This window comes from Triturus cristatus, chromosome 10, assembly GCF_964204655.1.
Source record: "Triturus cristatus chromosome 10, aTriCri1.1, whole genome shotgun sequence".
Lineage (NCBI taxonomy): Eukaryota > Metazoa > Chordata > Amphibia > Caudata > Salamandridae > Triturus > Triturus cristatus.
This window is the reverse complement of record NC_140593.1, coordinates 750,485,274-750,513,090: the sequence shown is the minus strand read 5'-3', so window position 1 is coordinate 750,513,090 and position 27,817 is coordinate 750,485,274. Positions and strand designations below refer to the sequence as shown.

Genomic DNA, 27,817 nt, shown 5'->3' with positions numbered 1-27,817 from the left:
AAGGTACTGCCCATGGCAGTACCATGTTGCTGTAATTATGTAGTCTCCTCAAACTCAAATTGATTCTTTGTTAATACTAGTCTGGCTAGGCTCATAATCCAATGGACCGGGACTCTGTGTGTCCATTTCTCTTCTGTCAGTTAATTCTCAATGACGCAGAAGCTTTCCTCCTGAGGTACACTCGTATACAAATCTTTCACGTATAGGTGTCATGAATACGTTTTTTTCTAGGATGAAAATCAATTTTAGAAAGTATGTTTAGCAGGTGTTTGGTATCCTTTATATAAGACTGCATCTTTGCGACAAGTGGACGGACAAACCAATCCACAAACTCTGACAGGTTTCAGGATGGAATCTATCCCAGATAAAATTGGTCTATCTGATACAGAGATGTGCTGTTTATGGATCTTTGGGAGTGTGTAAAATGATGGTGTTCTAAGTAATTAATAATTCACATTCTTTTTTGTCATCCACCCATTCTATTTGGCTAAGTCTACTAGCATTTTATCTTTTTGTAAAGCAGGGGTTGGGTCTGATGGTAGGACCTTGTAGTTTAGTTCCTCCATGAGTAGGGTCAAGCATGCCTCATGGTAATCATCTTTAGATTGGATAACAGTTGCCCCACTGGGGGCACGCACACAAGATGGCAGCACTTGTGTGAGGCTCCGGCGGCCCGGGATCTATTATCCGGCATAATCCTGCTCATGCAAGGGAATCGGACCAGTGAGTCGGGAAATATAACATTAGAAACTGTTGCGGTACCGGCGGAGCACCTTGGAGAGCCACATCCCATACCACTGCAGTGAAACAGATCGAGCGTCAGCAACGCGGCCTGAGAGAGCATATGTATGTGTGCAGCCAGCCGGGCCCACGCGGGCGTAGAATGCGGCCACTCAGAGAAGCCTCACAAACCCACTCCGCAAGTGGTAGAAGTAAGGAGAGCGCCACGAGAGAGGCATCCTCCTGCATCACGCACCAAATACCCACCCGGGGGCTGGGGTGCACCGCGGGGAGCCTTTGCCCTGGAGTGAATAGAGTCACAGGCCGGAGGTCGTTGGCCGTGGGGGCACGCTGGTTTGGGCCTGGCGAGAGGAGGGCATCGGGGCGCTCAAGTGCGGCTCACAGCAACGGGGGACACTTGGCCCAGGCACGGTGTGGGCTTGGGCCCCCACACACTGCACTAAAGTGAGGAGCGAGCCAGCAGGCGCCGCCCTCCGCACGAATAACTTGTGCTGAGAGTGCACCGTAACAAGACCCGCTATATGAGAGCTGTATCATTTATTTACGATACGTAGTGGTGAGCCCGGGGAGCAGGGCGAGCACACATTGCAGCTGAGAGAAAGTGGTGCACCCCTGATGGCAAGTGCATGTTGGGGCATATGAACACACAGGGCACCCAGGACAGGCCCGGGGCGGAGTAGGCTGTTTGAACATAACATTCGAGAGTAGCTGTATTTTCAGATACAAGAAGATCAGCCGTAGTGACCTTGTTGCCTCCTCAAGGCTGTGGACGGGAAGGCCCGGCCAGTTGTGTAGCCTGGATCCCGCCTGGAATAGCCCCCCTGCACGTGGTTGCGGCCATGCGGCCAGTGAGTACGGTGATGTGCCACGAGTCTTGATGGCGGGCGCAGGAGAGCGTACCAGATGGAGCTCCTCATTTACAGCCTACTGAACTGTTAAGGCCCTTCTGAAACCCAGTAGACCGCTCCGAAGGGCACATGGGCCTGTCTCTTGGGCAGCGACCGTTTGCAGTAATCACACATCGGACTTGCCTGGGACATCGACAGAGTAGACAACGTGCCCTGTCTGGGGCCTAGATATTAAGCTGCTGGCATTGAGCCTAACAGACTTTGCTGATTGGCCTACAACAGAGTAAGCAGCCAGCGGGCCAATCACGAACTACAGCAGCAACTGGGGGAAAAACTGAAATAAAGAATAACAGGCCAGACAAAGATGGGTAAAACTAAGCAAAAACAGGCTAAACTGCAGTTTGAGCCACAGAAAGAGCCCTGATCCCAAAGGTAACAGCGAACAGCATGCGGGTGACTAGTACACTGAGGGCCCGCAAGCCGCTGAAGATGACCTCAAATCACTACTAATCACCACGAAGCATAGACTCTCTTCAAATGAAACCAAGATGGATTCAATGTGCCATCAAATAGATTTCATGGCCCACAAGTTGGAGAAACATGATGCTCGGTTGGGTGGAGCTCAACAGAAAATCTCCGACCTGGAAGACACTCCAGCGGTCAGGAAGACACAATTGGTGCAATGGATCATCTTTTAAAGATCATTGCTGCCAAGAACGAGGACCTGGAGGCGCGCTCTAGGCGCAACAATATACGAATCCTTGGTGTACCAGAAAGCGCCAATACTGGAAAAATTAAAGACTATGTAGAACACCTCTTTTGGTGCTGAAGCATTCTCCGCACAGCGGATGGTGGGGAGAGCGCACAACTCACTGGTGCCGAGGCCGCCACCGGGAGCCCCTTCTAGACCCATAATTGCTAAGTTGTTCAACTATAGGGACCGCAACACCGCCCTCCGATTAGCCAGAACCAATCAGCAGATCATGTTTGATGGACCTACTATAGCGCTATATCCTGACTTCACACTTGCAGTACAAGAAGCAAGAAATAAGTTTGTACCAGTCAAGAGAAAACTGCTACAGGCGCAAATTGATTATGCAGTGCTGTATCCAGTGAGCCTACGAGTCACCCATCAAGGGAAGCAGCATTTCTTCCTGAACCCGCAACAAGTGCAGGACTTCCTTAAAAGACTTAAGAAGGACCAGGCAAAACGTGAGAGAGCAGACCGAGATGATCGTTTGCCGTCCCCTATGTCAGAGAATGAATAGCCTGACTACAGTTGGACTAGTCATGAGTATGTGGAGAGGAGGACGCTGTCTGGGGCACCAGGACTACATGTTATATACACTATTATTGTTAAAATTAAGCAGAACGCAACCTCTGCTGGTACCCCTCTTTAATGCTCTTGTAGCCTCATGAGTGCACTTTTTTGCTGTTTCCGGGCACCCCTGTCCCCCATTCCATGATCCAAGATTGGAACGGGAACGGGTTATTGTGCCTTCTGGTGATACCCCTCTGGGAGATCTCTCAACAGTCTTTCCACAAACCTATTGGGAGGAGAGAGATTTCACACCTGACCCTTTCCTCTCTCTGCCTTTTCTTTGATACCCCTTAACTCCCTTCCTTATTTCCACGTCTTTTGTTCCCCTTGTTTCCACTACTCACTGGTCGGACCATCTGTGTGACTTTACAATCTTGTCTCCGACCAAGGATCGAGACAAGCGATTGGAATTGTATGCCAGTGCTGTTGATTGTTACTTTTCAGGTTCAGGGGAGTGGGTATGATGTCCTCGACAATTGTGGGTTGTTGTTGTGGCTGGGGGGAGGAATTAGGGGCTGTTTCAATCAGCGCATAGAGCTGGATAAAGGCAAAAATGCATTGCAGTCATCAGGATACACAGACAAGAGGACGGTTTATCGCCGCTACAAATCAATAGCCCGTATGCTGAGCATGACGGATTGACAGAGTACCATAAATCAAAGATACTCTTTGTAACATGGAAGGTGAAGGGACTAGGTAATCCACATAAGTGTAGACAAATCCTGGCCTACCTAGACAGACATGGTGCCCAAGTCGCAATGCTACAGGAAATCCCAAAGAGCCCCTAAGTTTCTCTGCCAGATGGGCGGCGCACAGATGCTTCGCATCATATTCTACATACTCAAGAGGCACGGCAATCTGGTCAAAAAGAACACACCGTACTTCGCTGAGGGGAAGCTACAGGACCCACAGGGCAGCTTTAGCATCATGTGTGGCAGGTTGGTCTCGCACTCTGTTACAATGGTCAGTTGCTATGAGCCCAATTTATGGGGTAAAATCATGGCCATTGGTTCAACCTACGTGATTTGAGGGGGGGGAGGGGGCAAGACTTTAGCACGACTCCAGAGCCATCACTGGATAGATCACACCCCTAGCCACATCACTACACCAATACCCAACGGCAAGTCCAAGACATATTCACTGAACACTGCCTCTTGGATACTTGGCGCCATTTACACCCGGGCAGAGGGAGGGCACCCACTATACATGCTACATGGACGCGCTTAGATTACTGAGTGATATCCAGAGGGCTGAGCCGGTGGCTTACGCGGGTCGAGCACCTTGCGCGCACCTATTCAGACCACTCTCCAGTCATGATGAGACTTACTCAGCTGGCCGCATGTGCCCCTCACAGGGTCTGGCGCCTCAACCCTACTATGCTATTAGACGTGGTGTTCAGCCCAGAGATGGGCCAGGAAGTATCTGAGTACTTCCAAGTAACATAGGTACAGTTGATCAGATAGGAACGGTCTAGGAGGCCTTTAAAGTCACTATACGAGGGATTTGTAATGCCAAGGGTGGCAGAGTGTTAAAGGATTTGCGGGCAAGGCTTAGCCGCCTGGAGCGAGAGATTAAACAATTAGAACAGAAGCTCGCCCGCCTGCAGCCCACAGCAGCACAGGTAGTGCTAGGGACAAAAAATCAAAATAACGAGATACAGCGGACAGGGAGTGCCTATTGCAGGGTAAATATTTCAAAGCCCGCAGATATGGGGAGGGGGAAAGACCAGGCAAGGCACTAGGCAACCAAATGTGCACCCCTCGCTTTTCAAGTTACATAACGGAAATCCAAACTCTGGAGAGTGAGACAGTCATGGATACGTCGGATATCCCACAAATATTTCTGTCATATTACTCTTCGCTTTACACCACAAACCGACATCTCCCGATTGCATTGCCACCCTACCTTGAACAGATTGTGTTGGGTTGGCTAGGGGAGGCGCAGAGAGCCTTCCTCTCCGCGGTGATTGAAAAGGATGAGATTTGCACAGCGATCATGCAACACTGCTCGGGCCGAGCATCCGGGCCAGTTGGCCTACCGGCTGACTTTTATAAGAGGTACGTAGAGCATTTAGTGCCCATTTTAAAGAAAATGTATGAGGAGGCCAAAGAATCTGGAACCCTCCCTCCCACTATGGGGGAAGCTGTAATTATCTCCCTACTTAAGCTGGGGAAATCGGTTGCGAGGTGTGAATCTTATAGGCCCCCTCAATGATTAACTGCAACATAAAAATCCTAGCTAAAATACTCTCCAACAATCCTAGCTAAAATACTCTCCAACAGATTAAGCCTACTGATGAATACACTACAATTACCTGATCAAGCTGGATTTGTGCAGAGAAGAGCCACTTTGCATAATCTCAGAACACTATTCACAATATTGCAAGATATCGACCCAGAATTGGCAGAAGTTGCAGTGTTTCTGGACGCTTCCAAAGCATTCAACTCTGTGAAATGGGACTATCTATTTGGAGTGCTCCACAGAATGAGAATTCCACACGGGTTCCTGTCTTGGATACAGCTGCTATACTAACAACCTCTAGTCAGGGTATCGATAAACGAGGTGAGCTCAGCCCCCTTCCCCATCACAAGACGTACGAGGCAGGGGTGCCCGCTCTCCCCCTTGTTGTTTGCACTAGCCATTGAGCTGCTCGCTCCCAAACTCCGACAGCACCATTACGTGTGGGCACTCCGCTGCCCTACCAGACATATCTTGATATCTCTATATGCAGATGACATGACTCTATATGCTTGAGATCCGCATGGTATTCTTAACCCCATATTACGAGAAGTCATTGCGTTTGGGGAACTCTCAGAAATAAAAATTAACTGAGAGAAATCTCAGCTATTTCCGCTTACTGCCACTACCCTGCATTACACACTTGACTATCCCATTGAATGGTGCCCGAACAAAATAAAATACTTGGGGATCATTGTCACTAGAGATAAATCAGAATTACTTATGGCTAAATACGGTCACATGCTTGAACACTTAATGGAGGCCATTGGCAGATGGATTGCCTTACCCCTGTCCCTGGCGGGAAGGTTGTCCCTGATGAAAATGGTAATCCTCCCTAAACTGCTCTACAGCCCCCTGAGCACGTAGAAAGACGGGAGAGGTATCATTGGAAAGGGGAGAATATCCCCTTTCTAATGGTACCCCTCCTCAGTGGATCCCTGCTTGGGGATCGTCCCAGGAGGGCGATCCCCAAGCAGGGATCTACCCACTAGACACCAGGAAGGGGGGAGCGGCCCCTTAGGCAATGGCCTTTGCTCACCCCAACATAAATTAGCAGAATTCAGTCTTTGTGCCCCCTATAGCCCTCAACCTGCCCCCCCTGGGGGGGGCAGAAAGCCCACTAGACTCCAGGGATTTTTTTGGGGCAATTTTAGTTACGGTGGGGGCTGCCCAAAACGGGCACGCCAATACCCCCACACCCGCCACTATTACAGCCTTTCTGCCCCCATGGGGGGCAGTAGCCCACAATCTGCCCCCCCCGGGGGGCAGAAAGCCCACTAGACAACAGGGATTATTTTTTGGGCAATTTAATTAGGGTGGGGGCTGCCCAAAACGTGCATGCCAATGCCCCCACCTGACCACAATTACAGCCTTCTTGCCCTCCCTGGGGGGCAGTAGCCCCCAATCTGCCCCCACGGGGGGGCTAAAAGCCCACTAGACGCCAGTGATTTGTTTTGCCAATTTGAATCAGGGGTGGGGGCTGGCCAAAATGGGTATGACAATACACCCCCCGAGAAATTCCAGTCTTTCTGCCCCCCCCCGGGTGGCAGATGGGGGCAGTGGCCCCTGATCTGCTCTGAAAGCCCACTAGGCGCCAACAATTACGCTGGCTTTCTTATACGTGGGGGTAGGGGCTGCCCAGAATGGGCATACCAATGCCCCCTCGCCCCCCAAAAAATAGCCACAGTCTTTCTGCCCCCCTTGGAGGCATATCGAGGCATTCCCCCCCCCCCCGATTCCCCCCCAGGGCGGCAGAAAGAGCAGTGTGCCTACCTGAAGAGTTTGGGCCCTAGCACAGCTGGCACATAGATAAACCTAGCAAACCTGTACATTTTTGTGTCTAGTTTTCAGAAAAGTGTGGGTTTGGTAGGTTTCCCTAGATGGCCGCTGAGTCCGGGGCAAAAAACTCATGGGACCCCACTTGCAAAACCAGGTTGTTTTGTGATAGGTAATTTTGATGTCGCCTCAATAGGTTTTGAGCCCTTGCCTGTTGCAGGTACTTGACCTACCCACACAAGTGAGGTACCATTTTTCTCGGAAGACTTTGGGGAATGCGGGGTGTTTGGAATTTTGTGGATCCACACAGATTCCAGAACTTTCCACCACAGAAATTTGAGGAAAATGTGTTTTATTTTTTTTTTATAAATTTTGAGGTTTGCAAGGGATTCTGGGTAACTGAACCATCTTGGATTCCCCTGGGTGTCTAGTTTTCAAAAGTGTATAGGTTTGCTAGGATTCCCTATGTGCCGGCAGAGCTAGGTTTCAAAATCTACAGCTAGGCACTTTGTAAAAAAAAGGGTCAGTTTTCACTGTGAAAATTTGGTGTGTCCACGTTGAGTTTTGGGCTGTTTCCTGTTGCGGGCACTAGGCCTACCCACACAAGTGAGGTACCATTTTTCGCGGAAGACTTTGGGGACTACGGAGTGGGTGGAATTTTGTGGCTCCACAGATTCCAGAACTTTCCACCACAGAAATGTGAGGAAAATTGTTTTTTTTTTTTTTACAAAGTTTGAGGTTTGCAAGGGATTCTGGGTAACATAACTTGGTGAGAGCCAGACAAGTCACCCCATCCTGGATTCCCCTTGGTGCCTAGTTTTTAAAAATGTATCGGTTTGCTAGGTTTCCCTAGGTGCCGTCAGAGCTAAGGTTCAAAATCTACAGCTAGGTACTTTGCAAAAAAAGGGTCAGTTTTCACTGTGAAAATGTGGTGTGTCCACGTTGCGTTTTGGGCCATTTCCTGTCTCGGGCACTAGGCCTATCCACAGAAGTGAGGTGCCATTTTTCTCTGAAGACTTTGGGGAATGCGGTGGAAGGGAAGGTGGGGGAGTGAAATGTTGTGGATCCACACATGTTCCAGAACTTTCCACCACAGAAATGTGAGGAAAATTATTTATTTATTTATTTTTAACTAATTTTGAGGCTGGCAAGGTATTCTGGGCAACAGAACCTGGTGAGAGCCAGACAAGTCACCCCATCCTGGATTCCCCTGTGTGTGTAGTTTTTAAAAATGTATGGGTTTGCTAGGTTTCCCTAGGTGCTGGCAGAGTTAGGGTTCAAAATCCACAGAAGTGAGGTACCATTTTTCGCGGAAGACTTTGGGGAACGCGGGTTGGGTGGAATTTTGTGGATCCACGCAGATTCCAGAACTTTCCACCACAGAAATGTGAGGAAAATGTGTTTTTTTACAAAGTTGGAGGTTTGCAAGGGATTCTGGCTAACAGAACCTGGTGAGAGCCAGACAAGTCACCCCATCCTGGATTCCCCTGGGTGTCTAGTTTTAAAAAATGTATAGGTTTGCTAGGTTCCCCTAGGTGCCGTCAGAGCTAAGGTTCAAAATCTACAGCTAGGCACTTTGCAATAAAAGGGTCAGTTTTCACTGTGAAAATGTGGTGTGTCCACGTTGTGTTTTGGGCCGTTTCCTGTCGCAGGTACTAGGTCTACCCACACAAGTGAAGTACCATTTTTCTCTGAAGACTTTGGGGAACACTGCGTGGGTGGAATTTTGTGGATTCATGCAGATTCCAGAACTTTGAGGAAATGTGAGGAAAATTTGGGTTTTTTTAACCAATTTATAGGTTTGCAAGGGATTCTGGGTAATAGAACCTGGTGAGAGCTAGTCAAGTCACTCCATTTTGGATTCCCCTGGGTGTCTACTTTTCAAAAAGGTATAGGTTTGCTAGGTTTCCCTACGTGCCGGCAGAGCTAGGGTTCAAAATCTAAAGCTAGACACTTTCCAAAAAAAGGGACAGTTTTCACTGTAAAAGTAAAGTGTGTCCATGTTGCGTTTTGAGCCGTTTCCTGATGCGAGCACGAGGCCTACCCACACAAGTGAGGTACCATTTTTGTTGGGAGACTTAGGGTAACACAGACTTGTAGAGCAACTGTTATTACCTATTGACTTTTGATGCATTTCTGCCTTCCAAATGAAACACAATGTGCAGCCAAAAAAGGCTTAGCACGGGGGGTGGGGGGGGGGGGGTGGAGGCCTAGCAGTGAATGGGTTATACAAAGAAGAAACATGGGAAACAACGAAAATACTAGGCACTTTGACATAAAAAATATTTTTGGGAGTGTATTCGGCCTCCTCTGGGTATCTGTACTCTTGCACCCTACAGAACAAGCTCTTGCGACTACAATTTTCATGAGGCAAAGCATTCGAAAGACATGACGCAATGACGTGCATTGTCCATGAGTAGACAGAAAATTAAAACAAAACATTTTACCACTATGTTGTACCAGCAGGGAGGAGTGTTAAAGGAGACATGGCTCTCTTGAAGCAAATAGTTGGGCTTACTATAAAATGAAGCAACCGAGGGCATGGGCATTGACTGACTTTGTTTCTTTTCCATTTTCTTTTTCCTTTCGTAACTTCACTTATGTTCGCTGACACAATCTACGCAGTGTGTGATTAAAGGGACACCTCCCATGTAGCATAACATCCTGAAAATTCAGGGTAGGTGTTTCGGTGTGATAATTTCCTGAACTATACGCTGTTGTTTTCCTTCCTCACAGACTAGCGAATATAGATAAGAAGACAACACGTCTCTGCATGTGATTATGGGCCATATGTAGGAAGCCAAATACCGGTCGGTAACGGCCGATTTTCGGTAAATATCCCGTTACCGACCGGTATTTAGGCTTTTGCTATGTAGGGGGCATATTTCAGGATTCGGTAATTTACCGAATCGGTAAAATTACCGATTCGGTAAATACCGAATCCTGAAATGATATGTAGGGGGAGTGTCTCGTCGGTGTGTGGATTCGTTATTTACCACCAACTAAAAGTTGATGGTAAATGACGAATACCTGTAAAAAAGCATAATTGTGCTATTTGAAATGTGCAATGTGGCAGACATACATGCCCTTAGGGCATGTATGTGCGCCACATGTGCACACATGCACGAATCAGGGGTGCAACAGGGTGTCAATGTGACACCCTGCCACCCATGATAATGCCTCCCCTATTACCGATTCGGTATTTACCGAATCGGTAATGGCAACTGGCTTCCCATTCATTCCTATGGGCCTCCAGGCCCATAGGAATGAATGGGAAGCCAGTTGCCATTACCGATTCGGTAATTACCAATTCTCAAATACCGATATTTACAAAATCGGTAATGATTTACCTACATTACATTTACCGATTCATAAATACCGAATCGGTAAAATTCGGTATTTAAGAATCGGTAAATGTAATTTACCTACATATGGCCCTGAATGGCATGTCTATCTCTGTATTTATGGATATACTACACTTTCACAGGTTTGTGATTACAGATAATCAGCATCAACCGTGTACGTGGTGGGAAAGAGCGATCCAGCCCTTCACATGCTACATATGTTTGTTGTCGTGTATGTCTTACTGAATTGGAGTTAGGCTGATGAATAATTGAGATTGACATTATACCAAGCGCCAAATTTATTTAGACCTGATGAAAGCCCGATACCCTTTGGCCTTATTGCTAAGGGATGAAAAAGGTCTACTTTTATATAGGGAGTAGGACTATTACGTTCACAGGCACCCCTTCATTACATTGTTTAATCACACCAGGAACACTAAGAATAAAGGTATACTTAGGTCTTCTGAGGTATTTTTATTGTAGAGACCCAAGGAGGAAATTATCCAAAGTGCTCCCTGGAATATGGTTGAACCTATCCTGGTTTATAGGAACCTGGATGAGATCCGATGATGAAGCATGACACCAGTTAGGTTTGTAAAGATCTAACAAACAAACAAAAATGTTGTGGATTTGGGACAACGAATTTCCCCTTTTAGGTCGAGCCTGGAGAGCACATGTGCTGTTCTGTGAGGCATGCTGTATTCAGATTTGGACTTGAAGCTCCGCCCAATTTCCGCCCATCTTTTCAATTGGCTCCTGTTACTTTTGTTTCCAAATAGTTGCTTTTGATTCATGAATAGGCTTAGTAGTCCCTCCTTAGAACCGCCTTGTCTGCATTTGTAACCTACCTTAAGGACTGAACTTTTTAGTTTTGTTGTTACACGGTCTGCTTTATCTGCAGTCTATAAGCACTATTTTCTTTTCTTTTTTTCCCCCTATTGCAGGCGCGAAGTGCTTTGCTGCAAGGGTGCCTGCTTTGCCTCTGGGCGCCACACCAAGGTTTCAGCACCGCGCCTGCTTTTAACATTATTACCAATAGGACCAACTTGACAAACGAATGTTTTTTTGGGGGTAAAAGTTCCCCATAACGCGCTTTCACTTTAATTGGCGGCCGCGCACCTTTCTTTAGATGAGTCGCGTCTAAAGAAAGGGGCGTGTCCGTCATTAAAGGGAAAGCATGGCATGGGGCGCCTTTAGAAGCATTTGCAATGCAGTAGGTCTCGCATTCGCGAGAGTTTAAGCTATTGGCATTGTAAATGATAATGCCTTTTATTTATGTGTTTTTTTAAAAAACATAAATAAAAGGCATTGTCATTTACAATGCCAATTGCTTAAACTCTCGCAAATGCGAGACCTTTTACATTACAAATTCTTGTTCACTTAGGATACCTTGTGATATTTGTTTAAGACAGAAGGACGTATCATAGGCTTCGCTCTTTTCCCCCCTATATTTGAGTGACCCTTTGGTCTCTCCTTTGCTACATATTCTTTTGTGGATTTTTTTTTATCAAAAACAGATTTTTTTATCACATCTAACTCTAACGTTACTTTAATCTTTTGTTTTTCAGTCTGTCTGTCTGTCTATCGATCCATCCATCTATAGATATATACACACACAAACACACATACATAATTATTTGAGTTGACTGATAATGAGCTAAATGTTTGAGGAAGAAAATAAGACAGTGATTTACAGGTGAGTAGCACCATTTGAGGTTCAAGTTAGATGCCTGTGGCTACAATGTATCAGGAACTGATTTCCCTGTGGTGAGACTAACATAGAAGAGAACATTATTTTCTTTGCCTGGGAGCTTCTCAGGGGAAAGTCAAACCATGTTTTTTTGTCATTTGGTAAGATAGTAGCTTGCGGTTTTGGGAGGGATTCAGCCACGTGATTGGAAGAAAAAGGGGTGAGATTCTATAACGTAGTAGTTATAGGAGGTTTCCGACCCCAGGAACTGTGTTTGTAGATTAGGGGTACTTCAGGTTTAACAAGGGCCAGTGTGGTAGTGATTGAGTACAGTGCCATTCTGGTCCAGGCAGTTTGTTATCTCTGCACATCAGCTTTGAGTGGTCACTGTTATCGTGACATTTACATGCTTTCCGGCATCTAAAGCAAAGCAACTAACAGCAACAGGCAACCAAAGGCCTTTGGGCTATAGCAAGGTCTGCAGTCATCTTCAAATGTCCCAAATATGTATGTACATTTATTCATTCCTATATTTCATTAGAAATTGTATAAACTCCTAGTTTATTGTACTTTTTACTTCCTCATGCTGCATCTTGTAAGGCTTACACTTCCACTGATTGATTTAACCCACCTATAGCCAGCGCAGTGGACAACTGTGGAAATAAAGGATAGGCCAATTCTAACCTGAGGCCTGGAAAAAGGAGGTGAATACCTGCACTCTATACTGGACCATTTTCTGCACTTCCTTCCTGCTAATTCCACTGAAAAACTACAACACACTTATGGCCCAGGCCTCTTTCGCCTCTTTCGCCCAGCTTATATTCCCAGTGAATTCCCGGATACAATAATCTAGACCAGTAAAATGGGTGAGTAATTCTTGGTGAAAAAGATAAATCAGTTGGGATTAATGGAAAATTGCTTTTTGAAACCTTACCTTGTGTACCAACAAGGACCATGGGCACCTCTGATGTATTCCTGTAGCTGGACAGACGCAGGTAGTAATTGTAGACTGTTTGAAAGCTGATTTCATCTTCCAAACTAAACACAAAAACAACAGCATCCACCCAGGCAGCAAACTGAAACAAAAAACAAGAGGGTACTGTAATACCACAAGTTGAGATGCCTTTCCTAAAAAGTTGTGAGCAGCAAGGAAGAAGTCGTTGACTTTCAACATTAAAAAGCACTACTTTCTGTGTAGATTTCTTAAGTCGTATTTCAGGTCAACATTTGGGGAAATACCACATTTACCATATCATGAACAATGTAGACAGGCAGTTTTATGCACGTTACATATATTACTTTGCTAAAACATTAATCTCTACACTTCCAAACACCCACATAGCAGTGAGAAGTCACTTTGAGTGTCAGAAACTTAGATAAATCCTGCATTAAGAATGCAATTATGAGGACCAGAATAAAGACAAGCACAACCTTCATCTATTCATATATTCTTCATATGCTTATGGCTTTTTTTTATTTACAGAAAGAATCATTACTGCTATGTACAATGAATCAATGAATCAATAAATTCTTTATTCGCTCCATTAAATACAGATCATAAAAGCACAGTTAAAAAGAGATACAGTAACCAACATAAAACTTCAATTCATCTGGAGTAAAACCCATATCACAGCTAAAATTGCATATCGAATACATAGATAAGTCTTTTTAAAAGTTTAAGACATACAATAAAAGAAATAGAAACCGGTATGCTTTTTGACTGATGCCTACGTGCAATATACATCATTTTACAGTTTAGCTTCTTTTAGTTAAAAAGTGAAAGACGCCACACCAACTATACAGCCCACTGCTTTCTCCTTCTTGAACAAGCCCACAAAAATGTGGCTACCGAACACCAGACAAAAGGATAAGTTAAGGATTTAAAAAAATATAAAGCAACACAACACTGTCTAAAATTATAGCGCCTTAAAATCGGGAAAATATAGTCATTTCTTTCTTTCTTTCTTATAAAACCCACAAAACAAGACCAGCTGGAGGTCTGTTTGGGGAGAGTGACTATCACATGGACACAGAGTCAGATCTGTATGTTTGAACCTTCTGTCAGGGTAACCTTGCATCCGTGGAATCAAGTTCATACCGAATCGCAGTAGTGTGTATCTATGCTGAGCTCTGCTAGTGCGTGCCAGGTAGAAATAACCTCCCACAATGGGGGGCGGGATCAGGTGGTATGCGAGGACAGCTTGTTTATTGTGATTCTTTTCCCTTCGGGCATAGTGTGCCCTCTGCATAAAAATGTTAATCAACTTCTGTTTCAAAATCTTCCTGCACCTAGTTGGATCCTTAAATAGTTTTACTAGCCCAACAGCAGTCAGCTCTGACTACACGTAACTCAGCCATCTAATCTTACTATAGTTTTCCAATTTTAGACAAGTTTGTATTATATTTTGCGTTAGATTAACGGTATCCCTTTGCCAGATGGAAAACCACAGCAATTTCGGGGCTAAACTGATTGTGTCTGACATATAGGGTAAAACCAATTCTTTGTGTAAAATATCATTAGAATGGGAAGACGGAAGGGACACTAAGGATTTATAAAAAATCTATCTTCAAGTATTTGAAGCTGGTCTGTGACCACCATACCCCAGACGCCTGCCCCTTATGTAGCTGCTGACTTTGTCTTAGCCTGGTAGATCTTTTTTATGGGGGTTAGGGGTCTGGCGCCCAACTTTATGGAGATGGACATAATAGCTGTTGTACTCTTCTCCATTCCTAGAGCCCTACCCTCCACTAGGTTTGATATGTTTGATTTTTATCAAAGAGAACGCCCAAGTAGGAAAAGGTGTCTATACTACTTCTATTTTACCAGATTCCATGTGGAAGTTCGGGACTTTATCACGTTTGCCAGCCCCTGCTATAATCACAATGGATTTCGTTTGATTAACTTTCAAATCCAATGACGCATATGATGTTATAAGGCGTTGAAGGGCTATCCCCATTCTGGCGATCAACACTACATGGTCAGCGTTGGCCAGAATTGGTAGAGAGTGAGTATCAAATGCGGAGACGTCCAGAGATGCGCCCAAGAGAGCTGCTTCAACACCGTTGGTATAGATGGAAAAAAGAAACGGGGCGAGGACGCAACCCCGCCTAACTCCCCTGGCGATCTTAAAAAGGCGGGTACATTCCCTGTTTTTGTTATAACGGACGCATGCGGTGGCATTAGAATATAATTGACAGAAGAAGTTTATTATAGCTGACTCAATCCCCATCACCTACATATGTGCCATAGCTTGGAGTGGCTTATTCAGTCAAATGCTGCCGACAGGTCCATAAAGGCCATATACATTTTGCCACCCTTAGCTCTGGTATATTTATCTATAGTTAGTAATAGATTCAGGCACTGATCTATTGTGCCATTTCCCCGTTGTAAACCATACTGTGCCCGCATTAGGATATTCTTCTCCTGGGCCCACCCCTCCAATCTAAATAAGATGAGTCAGCCCATGAGCTTGGCAGCTGTGTCCAACAGGGTGATTGGCCTATAATTCTTTGGGCTTCCCTTGTCCCCTTTTTTATATATTGGGCCAATTACACTGGTGGTCCAGGAAGGCAGGGGACTGGCTATAGCTACATTATTAAAAACATTGGTTAATAGTGGAGCCCACAGATCTTGGTTTGCCTGAAAAAAATCTATCAGTACCATGTCCGGGCCGGGAGCATTCCCAGCACTACAGGCCGCCAACCCTCTTCTTACTTCCAAGAGTGTGAAAAACAAGTTGCCCTGAGGTGTAAGATCTGTGTTGGTGGAAAATGGCACAGGAGAGCTACTTGAGGCAAAGATGTGTTCAAAATGTACCACCCATGCTTCTTCTCCTACGTGAGTATCCATGAGTATCCAATGTAAGATCCTTGGGATTTTTGAAGCAGGGTGCATTAATTACCTTGTTGAACGGTAAAAAATGTATTCTGTTAAGTTAGCCTCTACTCCTCTTCCATTTTGTCTACCAGCCCCCATTTTTGTGTTTCTGCGGGGACTTTCGTAAAGTCAGAAGTTACATGTTCAATGGAAAGCTGGTTGTACTGATAATACTTGCGTGCCACAGTAAGGAGTCCTGCCCTGCCGAAGGGCCAAAATGCACAGATGTCTAATCTGTTAGCCCACCAACGCCTGTAACCTCCCTTGCCTATCTACAAAGATGACGTGGGTAGGGGTTTATCAGAATTCAACAGTTCAGCATGTGCGCATTATGTAAAAATGCCAAAAGGGGTTGTGTAAGCATTATGTGAAAATGACAAAGGGGTTTTAGTGATTGTCTTACTATACCAAAAATTTATAATAGATAGGTTTGAAACCATGCTTATTATTTCCTTCTCAGGCACTTGTAGTGTCTGTATGATGGACTCCTCTCATGAGATGATGTAATAAACTTGTGTTTTGTTCCACTCCAGTGCCGATCCTCCTTTTGTGAAACCGTAGACAAAGGGTGGCCCTGCACCAGTGAAACAGATAAGATATCTCACTTCTACATATTGGCGCCAGCAACGGGGGGCCTCATTGAAGGACACAGCTGGACCAGAAGGAGGTTGTTTCGACAGGACAGAAACACTAAGGGGCGCCCCGCAGACTGAGACTTGCTCTCGCGACCAAGGTGATTTTCAGCATATTGACCTGACCTTCGTGGCGGCTGTTTGTCTCAACTGGGGCTCTACGGTTGGCATTTTGGAGGTGATCTATTGGTCCGAGGATCGGCAGGTGGGAGTTGGAGTACTGCAATCAGGTAGGATCGAATTGGTTGTCTTTTTTGGGTTTTGTGTTAGTAAAAAGGCCTTTGCAAATGTCTTTGACAAGTAATGTGAGAATTATTTCTCATCTTTTGATTTTGGTATAAGAGTCTCTTAATGCTACTGTTAATAAGTATTTGGTAAACATGCCTGTTTTGAGCACACTTCGTGCATTACGTTGTTGTTGCAACACAAATAGAATTTTGGAAGAAAGACAGTCTGCGCCTCTAGAAGGCACTCTGAATTATGAAATGTATATTAAATACGGTATTTCTTCCACACTGTTTAGCACATTGTGGAACAAATACACGAAGGCAGATGCCAGTTTACAGTGGCCACTTAAATGGTGCCTTTGATTCAAATAAACTGCAATATGTAGAAGAGCAGCTCTTTAAGAGAAAAAGTAGGCAGAGTATGTTTGATGCCGTAGGGTTATGGAGAAAACAAATTAAACAAGAAAAGGATAGGAAGAAATTTGAAGAACAGACTTTGTACAAAAAATTTAAGAATTACAATTAAAAACACAAGAAGAGGCCCGCTATTCCCCATATCCCTCCCAATTTTATAAGTATTTACAGCTACGACATGCCCTTCAGGCGCACATCACCGATGACACTAGGCTCCCGGAATACAGCCCTAGTGAGGCACAGACTTTGTTAGGAGATCTGGGTAAGGGTGGCATCTTCCGCATATACCGCACTTTAGTCAACAACACTCCCACCTCACAGGACAAGTTGAGGGATCAATGGGTAGAGTGGGTGGGCCCCCTGGACGAAGTGGACTGGTGTGACGCCCTCATGGCACCCAAAACAATCACCACCTCCGCCAAGCTTAGGCTAATCCAACTATACTACCTACACGCTGCTTACCTCACTCCCCTGCGCCTCCACCGAGCGGGCTAAAGCCCAGATGCTTCATGCGCAAGGTGCGGCCAGACCCCGGCTGATTTTCTTCATGTGGTCTGGTCATGTCCCAACCTGGGGGGCCAGAAGAAGAGCTCACAGAGGTCCTAGGATGGGAGGATCCCCATGACCCGTGTCACTCACTATTAGGGATCACGGATGGGCTGGGTGGGTTCACTGGTGCACGACCCAAGAAAAAGCTCTGTACGTGACAAGAGGTTGCCCTAAGAAATACCGTAGGGTGTGGGGTAAATGGCTGGGCACTGTGGAAGATTCGGAGTGATTTGATTCCTCATTTTGCTGGTGTATATCTCATGGGGTGTGGAACTGTGGGATGCAGTGTTCTCATGGATGTAATTGATCTATTGTCCTCCATGTTTTTGCTGATTTGCTTTTTATGTTCTAAAACCAATAAACTTGATTATAAAAAAAAACACAAGAAGAGAGTGTAGAAAGTGATGAGAGAAGGGTTAGACTTTAAATGCAAAAAGTACATATGGCCAGGGCACTCCCTGGTTGCCTGAGGGCCGTGGCAGCAACTGCCATTTCAATCAGACAATCAGCAAGACATGTATTGGATCATAAATTGACGATTTTTGTTCCCCATTCAGTTGATGTATTATTGAAACAAAGTAAGATACAATATTTGACGAGTGCTCGTCTTACCGGGTACAAACTCACTTTGTTAGCACCACACATTACACTTAAACGCTGCCTGACCTTGAATCCAGCTACTTTGTTACCATTGCCCTCTGAACAGCCTAGTGATATACATGACTGTATTTTTACCACTGAAGAACAAACAAAGGGTCGAGTGGACCTGACTGACATGCCCCTGCCTGACGCTGATTTGGACCAAAGCAGAGGGCAAGCCCACTCTGCTGGAGGAGACCACTCCACCACAGGGAAGGTCACAGACTTGTGCCAATTTATACAGATTCCAGCGTATTTACCATAGATACCCAGAATTTCCCAAGCCCTAGAAATGGTACGCAGGGGGTGAGCCGGAAACAGTAGTAAGTTGTCCACATATAAGGACATAATGTTCTCCCAGTCTAGGCCCTACTTTAGTCCCCTCAGCTGGACATCCTTTCACACCCAACACACTAAGGGTTACAAGGCTAGGGCCAACAATAGGGGAGAGAGCGGACCACCCTGTCTCATCCCCCGCCCAAGGGGGAATTCTTTTGAGAGGCAATCATTGACCCGCACCCAAGCCACTGGCTTCATATAGAGGGGGCAGACCCAGGATATGAACTATTTATCCAACCCCAAGTAGGCTAATATCGCACATAGGAATTGGCATCCGAAAGAGTCAAAGGCTCATTCGACATCTTAGGACAACAAGACCACGGTTTCTCTCAGTACTTGTCGCCAACCTAGGCATCGAAAGAAGCATCACAAGGTTTAGAGAGTGAAGAACATGGGCATGAATCCCATTTGGTCAGGTCAAATCAGTTTGTCAATGACATGCAGAAGATGGTTAGCCAGTATTTTGGCTAGTATTTTAACTTCTGTATTTAGGAGAGTGATTGGCGATTAGGAGGAGTACTGGTCTGGTAGCTTGCCCTCCTTGTGTTTCAGGAGTTTAGTCGCTAATCTAAGATCCTGAAGTAGGCATCGCCTCGCCTCATACAGCAGTCTCCTGGGACTTGGGGAGAATTCCATGGGGGAGAGGTGAATCCATTGGGTCCGCATCTTTCCCCTCTTAAACTGGTATATTGCCCCCATGATCTGTTCGGCACTGATTTCCACCATCGAGCCCCATTGCATCAGCCTGGTTAAGAGCCAGAACGTGTACATCACGTAAGAAATCTTGGAGGTCAGTTCCTACATCCCCTCTACTTCAGGACTGTATAATTTCGCCAGGTGTGGGGCCAAAGCCCCACAATGTCCTCCGCGATCTGTGCCACTGCCCCGGGTTCTCCTCTACCCTCTCTCGTATCCAGCATCTTCCTTCCTCTCGTCTTGCTAACCAAGCTAGCAGTTTGCCACCTTATTGCCTACTTCATATAGCTTGTGGTATTTGGTCTTTAAGAAGGCCCTAGCCTCCTCTTCTGCTAGACTTCTGTATTCCTCCCTTGTTAGGGACATGTAATGTAGCAGCTCGGGTTGTGGCCACAGTGCACATTTCCCCCTCTATGTCAACGAGCTTGGTCTCCGAATCCACTATCTTCTGTAGCTTCTCTTTCTTTTTCCCTGTGGTGTGGGATAGCAAATTTCCCCTTATGACTGCTTTGTATTCCTCCCAGGTCACTATTTCAGAGGGAACTGAACCAGTATTCTCCACAAAGGAGTTTTTTGTGGCTACGTTAACATCTGTCTGGTGGGACAATCGCTCAACTCCCATGGGTCAAGCCTCCACCCTTCCCAACCTTTCAGAAGCATAGCCGAATTGTCACTTCGCAGAGTGCAAGTCCCTCCATAGATCAAGCAGTCGGATCACTGACATAATATCGACTACAAAAATATAGACTTACAAAAATATCGATGCCAAAATATAGAATACCAAAATATCGACTCCCTATCTCCAAACAGGAAAGTACAAAAATATAGAATCCAAAATATCGTTGTAAATAATATAGTTAGTCAAAATATCGAATTTTGTAAATGTTTTAAAAGTAATGCAAAATTAATGAAATAATACATATAATTAACTGACACATACTTAAAAATACTTAAATAACATTAAAATTAATACATATTTAATGTAACTAAAAAAATAATTAATACATATATATTAACGTAATATTTATTACAAATATTCAATATTTTCTGCGTAGGATAGCGGGCGGGTAAAATTTACCATTACCACTCCAGTAAGTGCAATAGTAGGGAAAGCGTTGGATAGCGGGAGGGTAAAAATTACTATTCCCACTCCAGAGAGTGCAACAGTAGGGAAAGCGTTGGATAGCGGGAGGGTAAAATTTACTATTCCCACTCCAGTGAGTGCAACAGTAGGGAAAGCGTTGGATAGCGTAGGGGTAAAAATTACTATTCCCACTCCAGAGAGTGCAACAGTAGGGAAAGCGTTGGATAGCGAAGGGGTAAAAATTACTATTCCCACTCCAGAGAGTGCAACAGTAGGGAAAGCGTTGGATAGCGGGAGGGTAAAATTTACTATTCCCACTCCAGTGAGTGCAACAGTAGGGAAAGCGTTGGATAGCGTAGGGGTAAAAATTACTATTTCCACTCCAGAGAGTGCAACAGTAGGGAAAGCGTTGGATAGCGGGAGGGTAAAAATTACTATAACCACTCCAGAGAGTGCAACAGTAGGGAAAGCGTTGGATAGCGGGAGGGTAAAATTTACTATTTCCACTCCAGTGAGTGCAACAGTAGGGAAAGCGTTGGATAGCGTAGGGGTAAAAATTACTATTCCCACTCCAGAGAGTGCAACAGTAGGGAAAGCATTGGATAGCGTAGGGATAAAAATTACTATTCCCACTCCAGAGAGTGCAACAGTAGGGAAAGCGTTGGATAGCGGGAGTTCAAAATTTACTATTCCCACTCCAGTGATTACAACAGTAGAGAAAACGTCTAATGGCGTAGGGGTAAAAATGACTATTCCCACTCCAAAGAGTGCAACAGTAGGGAAAGCGTTGGATAGCGTAGGGATAAAAATGACTATTCCCACTCCAGAGAGTGCAACAGTAGGGAAAGCATTGGATAGCGGGAGGGTAAAATTTACTATTCCCACTCCAGTGAGTGCAACAGTAGGGAAAGCGTTGGATAGCGTAGGGGTAAAAATTACTATTCCCACTCCAGAGAGTGCAACAGTAGGGAAAGCATTGGAGGGCGTAGGAATACAAATTACTATTCCCACTCCAGAGAGTGCAACAGTAGGGAAAATAATACATTAATATTTTGTTAAAAATTAATTAGTTATTAATACCAAAACAAGTATTACAAATAATTACCAATCACACAAGATTTAATAATTTATTATTTATAAATACCAATATATTTTTGTTTAATTAATTACCTATTAATAATTAATTAACAACCAATTGTTTTTCAATAACAAACATTAATAAATGCTAATAATACCAATTAATCATTAATTAATAATATATTGATTAACGATATACACAAATTATTTAAATAATTACTTTTTTACAATTATATTACTTCCCACCATATTCCCCTATAAACACACTACCCGCTACAAATATTAAATGAATACAATTAACATAATTATCAATTAAACAATTAATACAAATTAATTACCAATTAATACAAATTATTTACCAATTAATAATTAATCAACAACCAATTAATTTTCAATACCAATTAATAATTAACTAATAACAATTAAATTACTTCCCACCCTATTCCCCTATAAACCCACAACCCGCTACAGAACTAAAACGCTAAATTAAATTAAAGATATATTAATTAACAATATACACACATCAATTAAATAATTAATTATTTACAATTATATTACTTCCCACCCTATTCCCCTATAAACACACTACCCGCTACAAATATTAAATGAATACAATTAACAATTATCAATTAAACAATTAATACAAATTAATTACCAATTAATACAAATTATTTACCAATTAATAATTAATCGACAACCAATTAATTTTCAATACCAATGAATAATTAACTAATAACAATTAAATTACTTCCCACCCTATTTCCCTATAAACCCACAACCCGCTACAGAAGTAAAACGCAAAATTAAATTAAAAATAATTAATAATTCCTATAAATTATTATTTAATGTACAATAATTAAATTACTTCCCACCCTACTCCCCTATAAACCCACAACCCGCTACGGAATTAAATTACACAAAAATAAAATAACATAAAATTCATTACTTTAAAAATATACTAACATACATTACAATATTAATACATACTTTTAACACATATACTAACACTTAAAACACTATAAAAAATTCGATATTTTTAACAACTATATTATGACTTTCGATATTACTTACTTCTATATTATTGCAATCGATATTTCTTACCTGATTTTCGATATTCTTCACCACTATATTTTGGCAATTCGCTATTCTGTCCATTCTATATTTAAAACTCGATATTCTGTCCACTCGATATTTTTTTTTCGATATTATGTCTATTTACCCAAGCAGTCACATGGCTGTCAAAAAGTTGTGTAAGCATGTGTCTGCCCTGACCGGTTGCTTACTGCATGTGAGTCTATCTAGTGCCCCCTCCATGATGTGGTTAAAGTCCCCCTGTACTAATATGGTGGCCTTCTTTTGAAACTGCTGAGTCTGGAGACCCACGGGGAGGTACCAAGAAGCTATAGATATGTGTTCGCTGTTCCTGTCATCCAACAATGCTGTGTAGCATCCCTCTGGATCCGTCCAGGTATGGAGCACTGTCAAGGGGAGAGATTGTTTAACAAGAAGCCTCACTCACCAAGAGCCAGTCACGAACACAAAGTGTACGGGGACTATGTACTTGCCTCTACCCAAGAAGGGGCAGTTGTTCCCCTACTAGATGCATCTCCTGGAGCAGACTTATGTCTGGGTTGTGTTGATTTACAAATGGCGACACCACCCTTCGCTTCAGTTTACTCCCCAGTCAGTTAACATTCCAGGAGAGAATTGTGAGCCCCTGGCAAGGTGTGTTATGACCTGTTCCCATGTATATTGTACAGGTCCTTATAGTCGTACAGCCTGTGTGCTGGTCTGCGTATCCCTCTGTGTATCTGTGTGTTTACTGAAGTGTCTGAACCCCCTCCCAACCTCCTTCCCCACCCCCTCAGGCTGCAAGTGTAGAATGACCTGCCTCCCCAATGCCTGAGGTGTCGGTCGCACTTCCAAACCCAACATCAAAACCTGTTTTGGTTTCTGTCTCTCACGAAGCTCCAGTCTTTGTGCTTCAGAGTGGGGTCTAGTAGTCCTTTGTGTTCTGAGCAATCTCCAGTTCTCAGCTTGCCCCTCGCCTCTGGTTGCCATGTCTATTGTAACTCATGTCCAACTCAGGTTGCTCCATTCTGGGGCCACTCTGCCCACCAGCCCGTGATGGTGCCATTCTACGGTCATCTGCACCAGTGGTGGGCCAGGGGCCCCTTGTTCTCTAGGCTGTCACTGGCTGATAGCCCTCCAGCCAGCCCAACATTTCCTTCAGAGAGGAGCAGAACCAGGATTTCCTCCCATCTAGAAGTGCATGGAGTACTGGAGGTTCTGTTTATGAAGTACCTGCTTGATCCTATCAAACGATCGCCTCCGTACCTGTACCTCCTGTGTGAATTAAGGGAAGACCATCGCTGGCTGGTGCTCAAAGTGCAGTGGTCCTTGCTTTCGTGCCCCTCTAAGGACAGCATCACGGACTCTGAAGTGTACGAATTGGGCTACGATTGGCCTGGGTCTGCCACCCGGTTTGGGTGGCACTCCTGGCACTCTGTGGGCCCTCTCCACCAAGAAGTGTGGAGACAGTTCACCTGCCGGCAAATAGGACGTCACGAAATGTTCAATGAATTTCCCTACATTAGATCGCTCAGCTTTTTTAGGGATGGCCACGAAGCACACGTTTTTGCAACGGGATCTGCCTTATGCCCTGGCATGTAGCTAACGCAGAGTATTTTTGAGTTGACGGACTTAGTCTACAAGGGTTTTGAGGGAGGCCTTATGGTCATGTAGTGCTTCCTCAGCAATGGCAACTCTCGCAGCAATTTTCCCCATGTCATTACGAATTTAAGTGACATTGACAACTACTGTATCAATTTTGGTTTCAGGCACCATGCGCGAAACCCCAATGGCCTGAAGGAGTTCTTTGAGAGTGGGGCCGTGGTCCTCGTCTCAGGGCTGGCCCCTCCAGGAGGTCGATCCCCTTCACTGGTGTCACCGGTCGTCCTGAAGGCATATTTCTTTAGCTGGTTGCTTGAAGCCATCTTGTGGCACTGCTCCACACTATGGTGAGCGATGGGTGTGCACTCTCTGCCTCGTATGCCCTTGGGGTCCTTCCAGGTGCTCTACAAATTGCAGTTTCTCCATTCTGCAGCGTGCAACCAGTGTTCAGGATGGTGGTGGGGGGATTTGGGGAGGGGGTGAGCGGCTTACCCAGCTTTCTCCAGTAACCCCTGGAGCAAACTGGGATCTCTTGTGTGCCACTGTTGGGAGGGGATAGACCTCTTTTGCCTTTACTCTCTGGAGGTGTCTGATTCACTACACTGGTACCGCCAGGTTCTGAGGAGAAGCTGTGCCTATGTCATGGCAAGGTGCATTCCCCTTAGGGTCTGTGAAGGGGCCTTCACTAGTCCACAGCATCCGTCGCCCTCCCCTACAGCCACTGGAATCCTCCCTGGAGCATTTTTCCCATGTGCGGCTCACCCGTCTGCTGCTTCTGAATCCTGCCACACCGTCCCCATATCTGCTATGGGGAAGGGCTAAGTGTCAGATCGTTTCCGCCGCCCAATGGGTGGGGGAAGGCAGTTATGATGACCAGGGCTCCTATCCACTGTTCCGCCGCTCGTTACTTCAGGTCTGCCGTTCAGGATCCTGTTGCTGCTCCAGAAGCTCTGCACCACACTGATCACATTCCCCACAGCTTCAGGGACCGACAGGGATCCGGAGGTACCTTGGAAGCACATGATTGCTGTAGAAAACGACCTTTACTGGCAGGAGCTCACACACCAGGCACCATGTTTCTTCGGATCCGAAATCATGCCCCCAATGTAATAGTATTTTTCAACTGCAGACATGGTGCTTACCAAGATATTTCCTAAAGCAAGTTAACAGGCCCAGTTTTACACTGAAAGTCAAATCAGGTAATGAATGTGAACATTAACAAAGCATATGGGACTATCTGCCCGTTGATCTTAATTTTCCTCATATTTGAATGACCGTTACCCACTGATAAAAGTGGTGCCCTTGATAACTTTCTCAGATTGGATGAATACACTGGTGGGTGCAGTTGATACTGTAAGGTCCATATCACCGGTTCGCATCCAACCCAGGCAGCGGCTCCCCTCCTTTTCTAGCCCTACTGCAATAACTTTTTAGACGCATTACACAAAGTTATACAATCTTATGGGTAATTGACAAGAACACCTTCATAACAGAATGTAACCCTTGTTTTCTATAATAAAAGCACACCACGTACAGTTAAGAGGTTGAGGCTTTTGTTAACTAGAGACTAGTGAAAGCTCATCATGAAATATATAAGTTCCTTGTGAATTATTTAATGTATGCTTTTTGCTACAAAATGCAAATAAAAAGGTGCTTACGGATTTTCAGGCCTTCATACAGGACACAAAGCAGCCTACTATACTTATATCAGACAAATCTCCATGGTAGAGAAGTGCAGTACTACACTTTAGGCTCCTGTCCATACACAAAGTGTGGTGGACTGGGGTGAAAGCTGATATATTGTACAGATTTGGCTGTGTCATCTTACAAAACTTTCACAACTATGCACATGCTCTGGTCGGGTCTCAATACCATCATGCACAAGAGTAAGCCTGGTACATCTGAGGTTTGAGCTGTTAAGAAAGAGCAATACAAGTTGTTTGGATACTTGGAGAGGCACATGAAGGTGGATATGTTGAAGACACACACATCCATCAAAATCATGGCCCTCTGCTTCGGGGGAAAGATTCTAGCTAATGTAATTCCTTCATTCCCCCTGCTGCAATCGGTGTCTTTCAGAAAAGGATATTTCAGATGCTGTGATTCATGTAATTACAGGATTGAGCATGAAACAACAAGATAGTGCAAGCAAATAGATGTATGCCTTACTTGCAACTCTGGAGGGCCCCCTTCATCTCGAATAAGCAGAAGGTAACTCTGTCCATCCACCACAATCTCTTTCTTAAACCGCCCTCCTGTAAAACAAAGGATATCAGTGAGTATTTCAGCACATACAACCTTCAGTTTATCCTCAAAACATAGCCTGGAAATCAAGGATAACCTTCTGAAATCTTTATTGTAACAGTTTGCTTGGTAATTTCCTAAAGGGGAACTCTGGAATTACTGATCTCCATTAATATTGGAGTGTCTGAGTATGTTATTACCACATCCACATACCACATTAGATGTCTCATGAATCCTGGAATAAGGACCAACTGACAAACAGCTTCCTGACAGAAAATTATCCAGCAGTACAAATGATGCCTTAAGAAACACTGACTGTACATACAATGCTTTCCAGATGCCTAGATTTTGAAAAATAAAGCTCAGAAATTTTGAACCCAAGGAAGAAAAAAACCTTTTTGACAGACCAGATAAAAGAATTTGGGAAGCTATGATGTGTAAATTAGTTTTAACTTGAGCTGGAAATTCCCAAACTTCTGGACAGTCTTGAGGACAGATGAGTTAAAGGAAAGGTAGGCTTGAACTACTGAATATTTTAAACTGTGGCAAAAGTTATATGCGTAGAACCTAGATGTTTTGGAAGATCATATAAATAACTTTGAGACTGGGAAATCAGGGAAAGAATGAAAATATCTGCCAGAATGAAAACTGACAGAGTAATCACCACCTGGCAAAACAGGCCAGCAAATGCATTAGGAGAAACTCTGATTACAGTGCATTTCATTTTCTGAACACAGAGCTGTTTAAAACTGGAGGGAGGGGTGAGCGAGGGTAGAGAATCTTATTTTACAGTGTGGTTGCTTTGATGCTCTCTATCTGTTTTTTGTAGGAGTTAGTTGGGGAGGTGTAAAGCCTGGCCAACCACAGATTGGTACTGAATGGCTTAAGATGATAAAGAGGATAAAGACTAATTATAGAGTGCAAATGTCACCCGACATGGTATCCTGGCAGTATGGGGATTATTACTAGAACACAATAAAGTTAAATAGAGCTTTCACGGAGAGATGACCCTCCATGAGACAGATAGGAAGAGGAATCCAATTTCAGATCTTAGCTGCTAGTGAGGAAAAGAAAAGCACCCTGAACGATCAAGGAGAATCCCTAGCAACGCACAGCAGACTAAATGCAACTGACCGGAGTGCAGGATGAAAGAGAAAACTTCTGTTTCAAGACAGAGAGGACCTTGTTTGATAAAGCCCTGTTGAAGTAGATACATGGATTAGAAAACAATGGAGCAGATTTACTGATACTTTGCGCAGGGTTTGCGTTGCAAAAGAGCCACAAACTAGTGCAAAGTGTAGAATTGTGATTTACTTACCAGAGCAAATACTGATGTGAGTTGTAAAGTAGTCCTAGAGTAACGCAACATAGCGCTTTGTGCTGCTTTTCTTTATTTTGCTTCAATGGG

The 27,817-nt window shown here is 44.4% G+C and overlaps 1 protein-coding gene across 2 annotated transcripts in view; it reads right to left on the bottom strand.

Annotated features, from left to right (window-relative positions):
* Positions 1 to 27,817, bottom strand: part of AGAP3 (ArfGAP with GTPase domain, ankyrin repeat and PH domain 3) — a 1,862,985-nt gene that overhangs the window by 1,426,129 nt on the left and 409,039 nt on the right. For both annotated transcript variants that reach the window (XM_085628261.1, XM_085628260.1), the window contains exons 4-5: positions 26,335 to 26,420; positions 12,893 to 13,034 (exon numbers count right to left, since the gene is read on the bottom strand). In XM_085628261.1, coding sequence (XP_085484387.1) covers positions 12,893 to 13,034; positions 26,335 to 26,420 — 228 coding nt within the window. The remainder of the gene's footprint in view (positions 1 to 12,892; positions 13,035 to 26,334; positions 26,421 to 27,817) is intronic.